Below are 17,978 nucleotides of genomic sequence, written 5' to 3'. Positions count from 1 at the left end.
AGCATCCTCTTTTCCGCTCTCTGCTGAGGCCCACGCCGCCTTCAAAAGCATTAAGCAGGATATTGAGCGGGCCACGCTACAGGCAGTGGACGAGAACACTCCATTTCAAGTGGAAAGTGATGCGTCTGACTTTGCCTTGGCGGCCACCCTCAACCAGGCGGGGCGGCCCGTAGCTTTCTTCTCGAGGACCCTCCAAGGGCCCGAGATCAGACACTCCTCCGTGGAAAAGGAGGCCCAAGCCATCGTGGAGGTAGTGCGCCACTGGCGCCACTACCTAGCCGGCAAACGCTTCACCCTACTTACCGACCAGCGGTCGGTAGCGTTTATGTTCAATAATAAACAGAGGGGGAAGATCAAAAATGATAAGATTCTTAGGTGGCGGATCGAGCTCTCCACCTTCGAGTATGACATCATTTACCGGCCAGGGGCCCTTAACGAATCCCCTGATGCCCTCTCACGAGGGATGTGTGCCAGCGCCACCGGGGATCGGCTACAGACCCTCCACAACGACCTCTGCCACCCAGGGGTCACGCGGCTGTTCCACTTTATAAAGTCCCGCAACTTACCCTACTCGATTGAGGAAGTTCGGTCTCTGACCAGGAACTGCCGCACTTTCGCTGAGTGCAAGCCTCGGTTCTACCGCCCAGATAGAGCCCACTTAATCAAAGCTACACGGCCCTTTGAGCGGCTCAGCTTAGATTTCAAGGGCCCCCTCCCGTCCGTCGACCGCAATGTTTACTCCCTGAACATTGTGGACGAATACTCCCGGTTCCCATTCGCCTTCCCCTGCCCAGACATGACCAGCGCCACGGTCATTAAATGCCTCAACAGCCTGTTCTGCCTGTTTGGTATGCCGAGCTACATCCATACGGATAGGGGGGCGTCCTTCATGAGTGAAGAGCTACGCCAGTACATGCTGTCCAGGGGGATCGCCACGAGCCGTACCACCAGCTACAACCCCCGGGGTAACGGTCAAGTGGAGCGAGAGAACGGGACAGTATGGAAAGCAGTCACTCTAGCTCTAAGGACCAAGGGCCTCCCTATCTCCCGCTGGCAGGAAGTCCTCCCAGATGTGCTCCATTCGATACGGTCGCTATTGTGTACTGCCACTAATGCCACGCCTCATGAACGAATGTTTGTCTTTCCCCGGAAATCCACCTCAGGCGTATCCATGCCGTCATGGCTCTCCACCCCAGGTCCGGTATTCGTGCGAAGGCATGTGAGGGGCCACAAGACGGTCCCTCTCGTGGAGCCAGTGCACCTACTCCACGCCAACCCCCAATACGCGTATGTCCGGCACGCCGATGGAAGGGAGGACACCGTGTCCATAAAAGACGTCGCCCCAGGCGGTAACGACCCACCCACTACTCTTTCATCACCCCCGGAAGAACATCGACCAACGGCACCCCCACCAACTACCCCTTCAACAACCCTGGCGGCACCCCCGGCAGAGACCCAGGAGGCCACCGGGGACACCCAGCCGACACCCGCGGCACCACAACAGCCACGTCGGTCGCAGAGGACTATCAAACCCCCGAACAGACTAAATCTATAGAAGGGGTGAATGTGATGAAATATTCCATTCATCACTGCCTGTGACTGTGGTTGGTTTCAGTTTCACTTCCCTTACCTCTGTTCCGTTTCCTCACCATTGTATTGTACTATGTGTAGGGCTCCGCCCATACCTGGCCCATTGTATTGTACTATGTGTAGTGCTCCGCCCATACCTGGCCCCTATGTAAGCTGGCCCAGCCTGCAGCACATCCAGTACGGCAGAGCTCTGGATGGAAGATACCTCTCTCCTGTGTGTTACCTTCTAAGTCAATAAAAGCCTTGTTTTGTTTCGCTAACATCGAGTCTCGGATTTATTGAGGCACATCAGCATCCATGATTCGTGACCAGATTGTGTTTGGTATTCATGATAAAAAAGTCAGGGAACGTCTGTTGAGAGAAACCGAACTAAATTTGGAAAATGCGGTGAAAATATGCCAAGCCAGCGAACTAGCTCGAAAGCACGCAAAGACGTTCAGTGAAATCAATAATGATGCGATTGTAAAGAGTGATAATGCTGCTGTCGGTGCTGTGTCCTACAAGGGGAAGAAACGTGGGCAGAACAGAAATGAAAAGCAATCGGAGGATGACATTTTTAATTGTAAACGCTGTGGTTACAAACACCAGTTAAGACAATGCCCAGCGTTTGGGAAAATGTGCACAAAGTGTAATGGAAAGAATCACTTTGCCAAACAATGCTTTTCAAAAGTACAAACTAAGAAAGGGCAACGAGTTAATGTAATTGAGGACACTGATTTAAGTGAGACATTTTTTGTAGGAATGGTGTCATGTGACAATATCAAAAAAGATACAGAAAATGTGCAGCCCTCAGAAATGGACAATGCTGAACAAAGTCAATGCAGTAAAAGTGGACAAATGGATGATCCCACTGCAGATAAATGGAGCATTAGTTACATTGAAACTGGACACTGGGGCAAAAGCAAACTTAATCAGTATGAGTGACATAAAAAATATGAAAGAAAAGCCCAAAATACAGAAAAAGTCAGTACTACTGAAGAGCTATAATGGACAGAAAATAGATAGCTTAGGTGTATGCAGACTTAAAGTGACAGTCAAAGACAAAGTGCATCATCTCATGTTTTCTGTTGTGGCTGAAAGACTTGATTCGATACTAGGTGACAAAGCTTGTGAAGACTTAGAATTGGTCAAGAGAGTCTACCGTATAAACTGTGCCATAAGCAGACCAGATGACTCAGGTGATGAAGCAGAGAGCCCATCAAGGAGAAAAAGGCCAAAGGGTATCCAGGTCTTCAAAAAGCCTAGTTTCTCCAAGAAAGAAAAAGACTTTAAGGTCAAAGAGAAGCCAAAGGAAGAAAAGCACAAAGAGGAAAAACACAAGGAGAAAAAGTCCAAAGATATAACCGCAGCAGATGTTGTTAAGCAGTGGAAAGAGAAAAAGAAAAAGAAGAAGCCTGCACCAGAGCAGGAAGCAGTTCCGGTGGATACTCCTCCTTCCCTCAAGCCAATCTTTGGTGTTCCATTAGCCGAGGCTGCCGAGAGGACTATGCTGAACATAAAGTGAACCAGCTGCCAGCAGTTTTTCGAGAGTGCATTGACTACATTGAGAGTTATGGCATGAAGAGTGAAGGAAACACTGAAACCCTCTCCAAGCAAAGATCGCAAGGAGACCTCGATCTATACAAGAGCAGATTGATGACAATGCCGCAACTGCATCTTGTCATTCACCACCAGAACAATCTCATGAAGACACATCAGACTTACCCGTGTTGAGAAGATCCACACGTGAAGTAAAAGAGCCTGATCGACTTAATCTTTGAGTACAATGTAAAGCTTTGAAAATGTGTTGACTGTTTTGAAAATGTTTATGTTTATAGAGCACTAACAAAAGTGTTACTGATGTTATCTTTATTGTTTTCTTGAAAGTTGATTGATATTGATTTTGTTAAACCTCAAAGAAAGGGGGATGTAGTGATCAATAGCATGTCATTCTATAGTGGACACTAGGTGGAGCTGTGTAGAGCTGTATATAGCTATGTATAAGACTACACTACCCAGCTGTATGATATTAAGACTACATTACCCATGAGGCACTAGGCTACCCACAAGGCAACAGTCAAGATGGCAGCCTACACACAGGAGCACACATGCTGCACCTCTACAGATACTGTACCTAGAGAACGTGTACTGAATAAATGACTAGCTAGAAGCTAGCTGTGTTCATAATAAGAATGTTTATTTATTAATGAACATAACAGGGTTCATTTCCAGAGGGATAGAATTTAAAAGCAGAGGAGTGATGTTAAACTTGTCTAGAACCTTGGTTAGACCACACTTAGAGTAACTGTCCACAGTTCTGGTCTCCATATTATAAAAAGAATATAGAGACACTGGAGAAGGTGCAAAAAAGATTTGAAAGAGGTTATAACCATCAGGAAAGATTGAACAGGCCGGGGCTCTTTTCTCTAGAAAAGAGAAGGCTGAGGGGTGACCTGATAGAGGTCTTCAAGATTATGAAAGGATTTGATAGGGTAGACGTAGAGAAAATGTTTCCACTTGTGGGGAGTCCAAAACTAGGGGCCATAAATAGAAGATAGTCACTAATAAATCCAACAGGGAATTCAGCAGAAACTTCTTTACCCAGAGAGTGGTGAGAATGTGGAACTCGCTGCCACAGGGAGTGGTTGAGATGAATAGTATAGATGCATTTAAGGGGAAACTAGATAAACACATGAGGCAGAAAGGAATAGACGGATCTGCCGATGGGGTGAGAGGAAGAGGGTGGGAGGAGGCTGGTGTGGAGCATAAACACCAGCACGGACCAGTTGGGCCGAATGGCCTGTTTGTGCTGTACATTCTATGCAAAATAAAACTCCAGGTTATTTGCTAATCCTCACAATTCAACTTTTAACCTATGCACCCCTCCCTCACCCCCACAACCCCCTGCCCTCCACAATCCCAGCAACACCGGAACCATTACCCCATGGAGTATTTGATCATCTCATTCTGCCCCTTTAGGCTGTAATCCCATTCCCAACCAGGTATCCATCTGGGTCATTTTTGAAGGAGTTCATCAGCGCAGCCTCAACCCCTTTACCAATAGTCGCAGGTAGAGTATGAAGAGGATAAAACAAGGGTAAAGCAAAGAGAGATTCAGGTCCAAACAAACCCCAGTGGCACATGGACGTGACCAGGAAGTTTTTAAACACGTGCTTAAAATGTCAGATTTTAACCTGGATCCACTGGACTAGTTGGACTTGAAGGTTTGAGGCCAACACACTCATCTGGCTCTTCCTTTGACGTCACGCTCGGCCGTGCCTGAAAAGATATTCAAGAGGAGACAGTCAGATACTCTCCTGTGTCAAGGACTGGAATAAACAAATACAACAAAATCTGACTCAACGGCTCCCTGCAGTTGGTAGTGTGCGTAAACCCCAACACGGAGTAGAGCTGATTCACTCAGGCCAGGAAAGTCCTGGTTTTGATCCCAGACCTGTGCCGTTAGTTAATCTCAGTCGGGGCACTGGTAGGACCTCTACAATGGGCTCATGTTGGGCCAAGGCCCTATGGGTGATTTTTCCCCTCCCTAATCCAGGGCTGTTGAGGGCAATTGCAGTGCCTGCTGGGATCAAACCGTGTGTGGGAGTTGAAGATCACCATCTGTGAAGTAAGCTTGCACAATTGGCAAATGAATTTCAATATATTTAAGGGTGAGGTGGTGCATTTTGGTGAGGAAGAATAAGGAGGCCATATCCTAAAGAGAAAAGAAAGAATTGCATTTATATAGCGCCTTTCATGACCACTGTATGTCCCAAAGTGCTTTGCAGCCAACAAACTACAGTCACTGTTGTAATGTGGGAAACGCAGCAGCCAATTTGCGCACAGTAAGCTCCCACAAATAGCAACGTGATAATGACCAGATAATTTGTTTTTAGTGATGCTGAATGAGGGATAAATATTGGCCAGGACACTGGGGAGAACTCCCCTGCTCTTCTTCGAAATAGTGCCGTGGGATGTTTTACGTCCACCTGAGGGGGCAGACGGGGCCTCGATTTAACATCTCATCCGAAAGACAGCACCTCCGACACTGCAGCACTCCTTCAGTACTGCCTCTCCAACAGTGCAGCACTCCCTCAGTACTGCCCCTCCGACAGTGCGGCGCTCCCTCAGTACTGCCCCTCCGACAGTGCGGCACTCCCTCAGTACTGCCCCTCTGACAGTGCGGCACTCCCTCAGTACTGCCCCTCCGACAGTGCGGCGCTCCCTCAGTACTGATCCTCCAACAGTGTGGCGCTCCCTCAGTACTGCCCCTCCGACAGTGCGGCGCTCCCTCAGTACTGCCCCTCCGACAGTGCGGCACTCCCTCAGTACTGCCCCTCTGACAGTGCGGCACTCCCTCAGTACTGCCCCTCCGACAGTGCGGCACTCCCTCAGTACTGCTCCTCCAACAGTGTGGCGCTCCCTCAGTACTGCCCCTCCGACAGTGCGGCGCTCCCTCAGTACTGCCCCTCCAACAGTGCAGCACTCCCTCAGTACTGCCCCTCCAACAGTGCAGCACGCTCTCAGTCCTGTACTAGAGTGTCAGCCTAGATATTTTATGCTTAAGCCTCTGGAGTGGAACTTGAACCCACAACCTTCTGACTCAGAGGCAAGGGTGCTGCCCACTGAGCCACGGCTGACACCCAAGTATGGTCTAACCAAGGCTCTATACAGGTTTAACATAACTTCTCTGGAAACAAGGAGAAAGAGGGAGAAAAAAAAAACCTGCGGCTAATTTCAGGAAAAACTCTGAAATTGTTCCCCAACTCCTTAAGGAAAAGATCGAGAAAACGCCAGATCATCAGGGTTCTCTCTGAAATTACTGATGGTTTCATCTAACCCAGGGTTACGCCACAGTGACTGCCTCACTGGATATCGACAGGTGGCTGGGTGGTTCATTGCCGTGCTTTAGGAACAGAGGAACAGGAGGAGGCCATTCAGCCCCTCGAGCCTGTTCCACCATTCAATTAGATCGTGGACAATCTGTAACTGAACTCCATCTGCCCAATTGGTTCCGTATCGCTAAATATCCTTGCCTAACCAAAATCTACCAATCTCGAGATTTGAATTTTTCAATTGACCCCCAGCTTCAACAGCTTTTTGGGGGAGAGAGTTCCAGATTTCCACCACCCTTTGTGTGAAGAGATGCTTCCTGACATCATCCTTAAACAGCTTGGTTTTAATTTTAAGGTTATGCCCCCTTGTTCTGGACTCCCACCACCCCCACCGCCACCGCCACCCCCCACCGCCACCCCCCACCCAGAGGAAATAGTTTCTCTCTATCTACTTTATCAAAGCTTTAATCATCTTAAACAACTCAATTAGATCACCCCTTAATCTTCTATACTTCTATTTTTAAACAAAACCCATTATGGGTAAGTGGTGCTGGCGAGAAACACGCCTTTCAAACCCCAGCCCCCCGCGCCCGACTACACCGAGACAAATAACGCAAGGATACAGCAGTGTAGGGGATACACTGGGCTAGTAATCCGGAGAACAAATGTTCAAACCCACCATGGCAGTTTGATAGTTTCAATTAATTTTTAAATATAAATCTCAAAATAAAAAAGCTGGCATCAGTAAAAGTGACCACGAAGCTGTCAGATTGTGGGTAAAAACCCAACTAGGGGAAGGAAACCTGCCTTCCTTTCCCGGTCTGGGCCCATATGTGACTCCAGTCCCACACCAACACAGATGACTCTTCAATGCCCTCTGAAGTGGCCCGGGCGAGCCACTCACTTGTGTACCACCTTCTCAAGGGGCAACTAGGGGTGGGCAATAAACACTGGCCTTGCCAGCGACGCCCACATCCGGAGAATGAATTGAAAAAAGGACGTCAGAGAGAGGAGTCCTTGCACACCCTCTGCCCGAGAAACAAACGGTTGGTTGAAATGAGGAATTTAAAAAAAGAAATCCGTATTTACAGGTATAATCCATGAGGTTACAGCAGACAGATTCTTCCTTGTCCCATCCCTTCCTGTTGCCCCATTAAACCCAGGCCCCGTTGGAGGCTGTGAAAGATCCCATGGCACTATCCCAAGAGAAGCTGGGAGCTCTGCTTAACCTGTCATGCAAAACAAGACACACCAGGAATGGTTAGTTGGTTAGGTGCCAAGCAGCTGTCTGCCTTCTCTTCTCTCCAATTCTCCCAGTCTCCCCGTCAGAAGGTCCATCCTGGCTGGGGTCAGGAAGACAGCGAAATGTGAGCTTCCCGTCATTCCATGGAACCCCCATGTTTGTTCCCCATCATCCCGTCACACCCTCCCCCCTTTAGTTAGTCTGTATCCATGTGTCCTCATCCCAACTCTTCCCATTCCAAACCTGCCAAAAAATCCACAACAATCACAGTTCATTATTTCAAGTCGCTGCTTAATCCAGTTGAATTAGCCGTGATCCAGCAAGGTCTCAAATTTCCACATGTCACAAGTGTCAGCCTTTTGTTGTCTGTGCCCATTGCGGAGCCACAATGGCTGAAAACAGGAAATAGTTGTTCAATCTCTGACAAAAAGCATCGTCTCTTCCCACCTTCACAGGGGGGCCTTTACACAACCGTAAACCCTCCCGACTACTCTGGCTCCGTGACTGTAGCTTTGGCTTCGCCTCCGCTCAGGACACTCGCCTCAGTTCACGAAGCAGTTCTTGCCAATGAAACTCAAAAGACGGTGAACTCAAGTCAGTGGTGGCTGGGTTACTCGTTTGGGTCTTGGACCCCCTGAGGAGGAGGTGTTGGTGGGAGGGGGTGGGGGGTAAGGAGAAGAGGAGAGCGAGCGAGCGAGCCAGGGTTCCTAATCCTCGATCAGTGACACACATCCACCCCGCCCCGTTTACTGGAAAGTGCACAACATACATAGTGCACAGCGTAGGTCCCTTGCAGTCAGAATCAGGGGAATTTATAAATGGGGAACAAAGAAAGGGCAGACCAATTAAATACATACTTTGGTTCTGTCTTCACAAAGGAGGACACAAATAACCTCCCAGAGATGTCGGGGAACATAGGATTTAATGAGACGGAGGAACTGAAAGAAATCAGTATTTGCAGGGAAATGGCGTTAGGGAAATTGACGGGATTGAAGGCCAATAAATCCCCAGGGCCAGATAATCTACATCCTAGGGTACTTAAGGAAGTGGCCCTAGAAATAGTAGATGCATTGCTGGTCATCTTCCAAAATTCTATAGACTCTGGAACAGTTCCCATGGATTGGAGGGTAGCTAATGTAACCCCACTATTCAAAAAAAGTGGTAGAGGGAAAACGGGGAATTATAGACCAGTAAGCCTGACATCGGTAGTGGGGAAAATGCTAGAGTCCATTATAAAAGATGTAATAGCAGAGCACTTGGAAAACAGTGACAGGATCGGACAAAGTCAACATGGATTCACAAAAGGTAAATCGTGCTTGACTAATCTACGGGAATTTTTTGAGGATGTAACTGGTAAAATAGATAAGGAAGAACCAGTGGATGTGGTGTATTTGGACTTTCAGAAGTCTTTCGATAAGGTCCCGCATAAGAGATTAGCATGTAAAGTTAAAGCATATGGGATTGGGGGTAAGGTACTGACTTGGATAAAGAAATGGTTGGCAGACAGGAAGCAAAGAGTGGCAGGCAGTGACTAGTGGGGTACCGCAGGGATCGGTCCTAGGACCCCAGCTATTCACAATATATATGTAAATGATCTAGATGAGGGAACTAGATGTAATATCTCCAAGTTTGCAGACGACACAAAGCTGGGTGGGCGTGTGTGCTGTGAGGAGGATGCCGAGAAACTCCAGTATGATTTGGACAGTTTGGGTGATTGGGCAGAAGCAGTATAACGTGGATAAATGCGAGGTTTTACACTTTGGTGGCAAAAACAGGAAGGCAGATTATTATCTGAACGGCAAAAGATTGGGAGACGGGGAAGTGCAACGAGACCTGGGTGTCCTTGTGCACCAGTCGTTGAAGGTAAGCATGCAGGTGCAGCAGGCAGTTAAGGCGGCAAATGGTATGTGGCCTTCGAAGCTGTTGTGTATGTACCTTTAAGAGAATAACTGGTCTCAGACTGCAGTATCAGCAGTGACCACCCCTGTATAAAAGGCGCTAGTGAGCCTCTGTTGTTTTCAGTTTCACTATTGACTTCCATCAGTAAAGACTTGTTTTGTTCAACTCCTGCTGTCTGTGTCTCAATCATTCACGGACATAAGACTGGCGACGAGCAGATACGAACCTACCTACAGTCTGCACCACCTCCTGGGATCCATTCCTACAGTGAAGTGAGCAGAGGTCGAGGCCAGAAAGAAAAGAAAGAGGCAGTAGAAACAGGCGTCGACCGTGGGCATCCGCCCCTGTGTTAGTGGAGTTGAAGATTGCTGGAGAAGCTGTCGGAAGCGGGGCCTGGTTCCTGTCGACGGTGCTTCAGCTAATCGGGCTGGTGGCAGGTAGTACACGGATCCTTCCTGGGCTGCGGCGGTCGCGAACTCGAGCGGGTGGCTTGCAACGGGGCCGAGCCGCGTTGTCGGGAAGGAGAGAGAGAGAGGGTGGAGCACACAGGGCGCGGCCGGTGCTACGAAGCCGGGCTGCGTATAGACCCGAGAAGAGGGAGGCAAGAGTCCCACAGGGTTGTTCCACGACGGGAAAATAATTTAAAAAAAGAAACATTAAACGCGCAAGGAACCGTGGAAAGCAGCGCTAGCAACAGCGGGGAAGAAGGCAAAGCGCGGGAGGCGCCATCTTAATCAGCGGGGAAGAAGGCAAAACGCAGGAGGCGCCATTTTGTTAAATCGGGGAAGAAGGCAAAGCGCGGGAGGCGCCATTTTAGATTTGCAAGATGCCGAAGACTGGCTGTATCACTGCTTTTGATAATACAAGAGAGGACTGGACCACATATGTGGAAAGAGTCGAGGTATATTTCGAGGCAAACGAAATAGCTGATGAGAAAAAGGCATCGGTATTGCTAAACTTAATGGGCGCTAGAACGTACGGCCTATTGCGGGACCTGATTACTCCAGCCAAACCGAAGGCGAAGAGTTTTAACGAAATTGTTGCTGTCCTACAGGAACACCTAAACCCTGCACCGCTGTTGATAGCAGAAAGATTTAAATTCCACAGGAGAACTCAGCATAAAGATGAGAGCAGTGCTGAGTACCTTACGGAACTACGCAAGCTATCAAAGCACTGCCAGTTCGAAGAAGGACTGGCAGATACCCTACGGGACAAATTTGTCTGTGGACTCCTGAGTGAAGGAACACAGAAGAAGTTACTATCAGAGAAAGAGCTGACGCTAGATAAGGCTTTCAGCGTGGCAGTATCGTATGAAGCAGCAGCCAGGGGAGCTGCAGAAATTCAACAAAAGCCACAGGAATACGGCACCCACGAAATGACACGGGGATTTGCAAAATGTTATCACTGCGGCAGAACTAACCATGACCAGAAGGACTGCTGGTCCAAAGACAAAATATGCAGGCAATGCGGAAAGATGGGACACATTGCACGAGTTTGCAGGTCTGGGAAGAAGACCAGCGACAACAAAAAGGCTACTAAGGGACCGTACAAGAAAGTACAAAAGATGACGGACAGTAGTTCCGAAGATCAGATGAGCGATAGTGAATCCGGGAACAGGAGACTAAGCTGTCTCAAACTTCACAATGTAATCGCAAAAGAGGATCACCGAACCATTTGGGTCACCCTCACGATAGCAGGGTCCCAAGTTAAAATGGAATTGGATACAGGATCAGCGCTAACCCTCATGAATCGACGAGACTACCAGCGGCTATTCTCACACACACCCTTGAGAGAGACATCCATCGTCTTGACGACGTATACGGGGCAAAAAGTATACCCCAGAGGAAAAATAAGGGTGCCTGTCGAATACAACGGCAAGAAAATACGGAAATTGTATCTCTACATACTGCCAAATGGTGGACCACCGTTATTGGGACGTGAATGGATCAGGAAGATAAACTTAGATTGGCACTCCATTCATGCAATGACGGTGGATGGTAAAAAAGATGAAGACGTCACTCCTGGACGATTGTCAACAATCTTAGCTTTGATAAAAATAGAAGAGAATGCAGTTCCCAAGTTTTTCAAAGCAAGACCGGTACCATATGCAATTCGCCCAGCCGTCGAGGCAGAGCTGGAGAATCTGGAGAAGGCAGGCGTGTTGTCTAAGGTCGACTGGAGCGAGTGGGCGACAATCATCGTTCCTGTCATGAAGAAAACGTTAAGCAATAAGTCCGGGGAGCCAAGGAAGATTCGCATCTGTGGGGATTTCAAGGTGACGGTGAACCCAGTCCTTCACACAGTACAATATCCTCTTCCAAGGATAGAAGACATCTTCGCCTCACTGTCTGGAGGGAAGCGTTTTACAAAAATTGACCTAGCACAAGCATATTTGCAGATGGAGGTTGAAGAGTCCTCTAGGAAGTATCTCACGATAAACACTCACAAAGGTCTTTACCAGTATCATTGATTGGTATTCGGAGTAGCCTCGGCTCCGGCGATATGGCAAAGAGCAATGGAACAAGTCCTGCAAGGGATTCCGGGGACTCAGTGTTACTTGGACGACATCCTTGTGACAGGTGAAGGTGACAGTGAACACCTTAACAACCTAGAACAGGTGCTCACTAGACTACGGGAACATGGGCTATGAGCCAACTGCCCCAAGTGCGAGTTTTTTAAGAAACAGATATCGTATTGTGGCCACGTGATTGATGAAGAGGGGTTACATAAGTCCCCTGACAAAATTGAAGCGGTTGTTAAGGCCCCAGCACCTGAAAATGTGTCGCAACTGAGGTCATTCCTCGGATTGGTGAATTACTACCATAAGTTTTTGCCGAATTTGTCGACAATTCTGCACCCACTGAACGCCCTGCTACGAACGGGGGTAGCATGGAAATGGAGCGATGATTGTAAGCGGGCCTTTCAGAAGAGTAAGGACTTAATCACTTCAAGGGAAGTATTGGCTCACTACAACCCAGCACTGCCGATCAGACTGGCGTGTGATGCGTCTCCCTACAGCATTGGGGCGGTACTGTCACATAAATTCCTTGATGGTTTAGAGAGGCCGATAGCTTTTGCGTCACGCTCGTTAACTTCTGCTGAGCGTAACTACGCCCAGATTGACAGAGAGGCCCTCAGCCTAGTGTGGGGGGTGAAGAAGTTCAATCACTACCTGCACGGTCAAAAATTTACTCTACTAACCGATCATCAACCTCTTGTCTCCATTTTCAACCCTCAGAAGGGCGTACCGATAATGACAGCACAACGGCTGCAGAGGTGGTCCCTTTTCCTAGGGGCACACCAATATGACATCGAGTACAAAGGAACTAAACAGCATGGGAATGCTGATGGATTGTCATGCCTACCGTTGCCAATGGTGGAAGAAGAAGACCTTGCAGTGGATCCAATGGAGTTATTCCACTCGACCATAGTCGAATGTCTCCCTGTGACGAATGCAAACATAGAAAAGGAAACACGGAATGACCCGACACTATCACGGGTCTATGATTTAATGGTGAAGGGATGGCCAGCACATGGCGAACCACTGCTGCCAGCATTCTCGCCGAGAAGAGAACAGCTGTCAGTGTGCAGAGGAACCTTGATAGGTGGAATTACTACTCTGGATCCACACAAGTTGACGGATAGAGTACTCAATGAGCTTCATGAGGGTCATCTGGGTGGGGTAAAAATGAAGAACTTAGCCAGAGCGTTTGTGTGGTGGCCGGGAATCGATAGAGAAATCGAAGAGATGACCAAGAGCTGTGCAGGATGCCAGAAGGTCCAAAACGCCCCACCACAAGCTCCTCTGCATCCATGGGAGTGGCCCTCATCTCCATGGCAAAGGGTGCACATTGATTTTGCTGGTCCTTTCATGGACTCGATGTTTTTAATTGCGGTGGATGCACAAAGTGGCTAGAGGTAATAAAAATGTCCTCAACCACCACGGAAAAAACTATCACAGTTTTACGAACCATATTCGCCAGGAATGAGCTGCCTGAACAGATTTGCTCTGACAATGGACCACAGTTTGTGTCTGAAGAGTTCCGGAGGTTCTTAAAGAACAATGGCGTTAAGCATTACACATCTGCCCCATATCATCCAGCCACTAATGGATTGGCCGAGAGGTTTGTCCAAACATTCAAGAAGGCTATCAAGGCAATGTGTAATGAAGATATACCCCTACAACACAAGGTGGACAACTTCTTGTTTGCCTACCGGAATGCGACACATGCGGTTACCAACCAAACTCCAGCCATGATGTTCTTCAATCGAAGACTACAATGCCGCTTGGATTTGGTTAAGCCAAACGTCCGAAGAGATGTGGAGAACAGGCAGTTTCAGAATATGAATGAAAGGCCGACCAGGAGTTTTAAGATAGGTCAACCAGTTTTGGCCCGGGACTACCGCACTGAGAAATGGCAGCCAGGAACGATTTGTGCACGGCAAGGACCTTTCATGTATACCGTGGACGTTGGAGAGAGCATTGTAAGACGCCATGCTGACCAGGTTCTAGAGTCACTGGAAAACGTCAACTCCACACCATGATCTGATACACCTGGCAATGAAATCGACATACCAATTGCAGCTACCGCAGAACCGGTGATATTGGAAGCAGATGAACCAAACAACGACATTGATCCCGACTCAACATTGCCAGAAGAACCTGATACCCCAAAGAGGCGTTATCCAGACAGAATCAGGAAGCCTCCTCAAAGACTGAACTTATAATTGCTTAAGCTTAACCAATGTATCTAGCAACTGTAATTGTGATTGTAATTAGTTATCATTTAGTTGTTAAATGAATGTTATGTACGGTTTATCTAAAAGGGGAGGAATTGTTGTGTATGTACCTTTAAGAGAATAACTGGTCTCAGACTGCAGTACCGGCAGTGACCACCCCTGTATAAAAGGCACTAGTGAGCCTCTGTTGTTTTCAGTTTCACGATTGACTTCCATCAGTAAAGACTTGTTTTGTTCAACTCCTGCTGTCCGTGTCTCAATCATTCACGGACATAAGAGTAGCAAGAGGGTTCGAGTACAAGAACAAGGATGTCTTGCTGCAATTGTACAGGGCCTTGGTGAGACCACACCTTGAGTATTGTGTGCAGTTTTGGTCGCCTTATCTGAGGAAGGATGCTCTTGCCATGGAGGGAGTACAGTGAAGATTCACCAGACTGATACCTGGGATAACAGGAATGACGTATGAGGAGAGATTGGGTTGATTGGGCTTATACTCGCTGGAGTTTAGAAGACTGAGAGGTGATCTCATTGAAACTTATAAAATTCTAACAGGACTAGACAGACTGGATGCAGGAAGGATGTTCCCGATGGCCGGGGAGTCCAGAACCAGGGGTCACAGCCCAAGGATAAGGGGTAAGCCATTTAGGACAAAGATGAGGAGGAATTTCTTCCCCCAGAGAGTGGTGAACCTGCGGAATCCTCTACCACAGAAGGCAGTGGAGGCCAATTAATTAAATATATTCAAGAAGGAGTTGGAGATATTTTTTAAGGCTAAAGGGACCAAGGGATATGGGGAGAAGGCAGAGGCAGGGTACTGAATTTGGGTGATCAGCCATGATCTCATTGAATGGCGGAGCAGGCTCGAGGGGCCGAATGGCCTACTCCTGCTCCTATCTTCTATGTTTCTATGTTTCTATATTGGGAAAGGACAGATTGGCCGCGGTTAGGATGCCCTCCGTGGTCAGGTCACACGCGGACCAGGATGTTCCGCTGGGAGCTGATCTTCCGCCTTCTGCGGCCTTCCGGTTAAGCAGCGGCTCGATTTTAAAATTCCCATCCTTGTTTTCAAATCTTTCTATTACCTCGCCCCCCCTCCCCATCTCTGTAATCTCCTCCAGCCCCACAACCCTCCGAGATCTCTGCGCTCCTCTAATCCTGGCCTCTTGAGCATCCCAGACTTCCTTCGCTCCACAACTGATGGCCTTACCTTCAACGACCAAGGTGCTAAGCTCTGGAATTCACTATCTAAACCTCGATCTCTCTTTCCTCCTTTAAGACACTCCTTAAAACCTTTTGGTCATCTGCCCCAATATCTCCTCGTGTGGCTCGGTGTCAAATGTTGTTTTGATAATCGCTCCTGTGAAGCGCCTTGGGACGTTTTACTATGTTAAAGGTGCTACATAAATGCACGTTGTTGTTGTTGTTACCCTGCCACTTCCAGAATCTTCTGCAAGAAAGGGCGTGGGGGAAGGGGGGCATAGAATATGTACGGCCACGTAGAGTCAGAGTTATACAGCACAGAAAGAGGCCCTTCAGCCCATCGTGTCCGCGCCGGCCATCAAGCCCTGTCTATTCTAATCCCATTTTCCAGCACTTGGTCCGTAGCCTTGTATGCTATGGCGTTTCAAGTGCCCACCTAACTGCTTCTTGAATGTTGTGAGGGTTCCTGCCTCTACCACCCTTTCAGGCAGCGAGTTCCAGATTCCAACCACCCTCTGGGTGAAAAAGTTTTTCCTCAAATCCCCTCTAAACCTCCTGCCCCTTACCTTGAAACTATGCCCCTTGGTTATTGACCCCTCTACTAAGGGGAAAAGTTCCTTTCTATCTACCCTATCTATGCCCCTCATAATTTTGTACACCTCAATCAGGTCCCCCCTCGACCTTCTCTGCTCTAAGGAAAACAACCCCAGCCTGTCCAGTCTCTCTTCATAGCTGAAGCGCTCCAGCCCAGGTAACATCCTGGTGAATCTCCTCTGCACCCTCTCCAATGCAATCACATCCTTCCTATAGTGTGGCGACCAGAACTGCACACAGTAATCCAGCTGTGGCCTAATTAGTGTTTTGTACAGCTCCATCATAACCTCCCTGCTCTTATATTCTATGCCTCGGCTAATGAAGGCAAGTATCCCATATGCCTTTTTAACCACCTTATCTACCTGTCCTGCTGCCTTCATGGATCTATGTACATGCACACCAAGGTCCCTCTGATCCTCTGTCCTTCCTAGGGTCCTACCATTCATTGTTTATTCCCTTGCCTTGTTAGTCCTCCCAAAATGCATCACCTCACACTTTTCAGGATTAAATTCCATTTGCCACTGTTCTGCCCATCTAACCAACCCGTCTATATCGTCCTGTAGCCTGAGGCTTCCCTCCTTGCTATTTACCACTCCACCAATTTTCGTGTCATCTGCGAACTTACTGATCATACCTCCTACATTCATATCTAAATCATTAATGTACACTACAAACAGCAAAGGACCCAGCACCCATCCCTGCGGTACACCACTGGACACAGGCTTCCAGTCACAAGAACAATCTTTGACCATCACCCTCTGCCTCCTGCCACTAAGCCAATTTTGGATCCAATGTGCCAAATTGCCCTGGATCCCATGGGCTCTTACCTTCTTGACCAGTCTCCCATACGGGACTTTGTCAAAAGCCTTACTGAAGTCCATGTAGACTACATCAACTGTGCTACCCTCACCCACGCACCTAGTCACCCCCTCGAAAAATTGAATCAAATTGGTTAGACATGATCTCCCCCTGACAAAGCTATGCTGACTATCCTTGATTAATCCTTGCCTCTCCAAGTGGAGACAAATTCTGTCCCTCAGAATTTTTTCCGATAATTTCCCTACCACTGGTGTTAGGCTCACTGGCCTGTAATTTCCTGGTTTATCCCTACTACCCTTCTTGAAAAGTGGTACTACGTTAGCTGTTCTCCAGTCCTCTGGCACCTCCCCTGTGGCCAGAGAGGCTCTGAAAATTTGTGTCAGAGCCCCTGCAATCTCCTCCCTTGCCTCACACAGCAGCCTGGGATACATCTCGTCTGGGCCTGTGGATTTATCCACTTTTAAGCCCGCTAAAACCGCTAGTACCTCCTCCCTCTCAATACTAATTTGTTCAAGTATATCACAATCCCCCTGCCTGATTTCTATGCCTTCATCGTCCTTCTCCATAGTGAACACAGATGCAAAATATTCATTTAAAACCTCACCCACATCTTCCGGCTCTACACACAGATTGCCACTTTGGTCCCTAATGGGCCCTACTCTTTCCCTGGTTATCCTCTTGCCCTTAATATACTTATAAAACACCTTGGAATTTTCTTTTATTTTGCCCGCCAGTGTTTTTTCATGCCCCCTCTTCATTCTCCTAATTTCTTTTTTTAAGTACCCCCCTGCACTTTCTATACTCCTCTAGGGCTTCCACTGTTTTTAGTCCTTTGTATCTGCCATATAGGCAGGTGTGCTCAAGAGGAATTGAAATGATGCTGTTCCTGGTGCACTGCAATTCGATGGTGTGTAGTGGGGTGGAATTTTCATTTTAACAGGCCTGCCTAGTTTTGAATCTTGTTCAGCTGTCCGCCTCCCACACACTCACCAGGTGACTGAAGCCAGCTGTGGCAATTGTCCTCTCCCGAAGAGAGACAAACAGCCCACCTAAAATACAGACATCCCCTTGACTCCAGT

At 48.1% G+C, this 17,978-nt stretch overlaps 1 protein-coding gene across 2 annotated transcripts in view; it reads right to left on the bottom strand.

Annotated features, from left to right (window-relative positions):
• The window catches only part of LOC147100257 (transmembrane protease serine 4-like), a 63,604-nt gene that overhangs the window by 32,932 nt on the left and 12,694 nt on the right, over positions 1–17,978 (bottom strand). For both annotated transcript variants that reach the window (XM_085967766.1, XM_085967767.1), the window contains exon 2: positions 4,764–4,848. In XM_085967766.1, the coding sequence (XP_085823892.1) occupies positions 4,764–4,848 (85 nt within the window). The remainder of the gene's footprint in view (positions 1–4,763; positions 4,849–17,978) is intronic.

The sequence above is a fragment of the Somniosus microcephalus genome, chromosome 26 (assembly GCF_052327205.1).
Source record: "Somniosus microcephalus isolate GS21.2 chromosome 26, FLI_Smic_1.0, whole genome shotgun sequence".
Taxonomy (NCBI): domain Eukaryota; kingdom Metazoa; phylum Chordata; class Chondrichthyes; order Squaliformes; family Somniosidae; genus Somniosus; species Somniosus microcephalus.
This window is presented reverse-complemented; position numbering and strand designations above follow the sequence as displayed.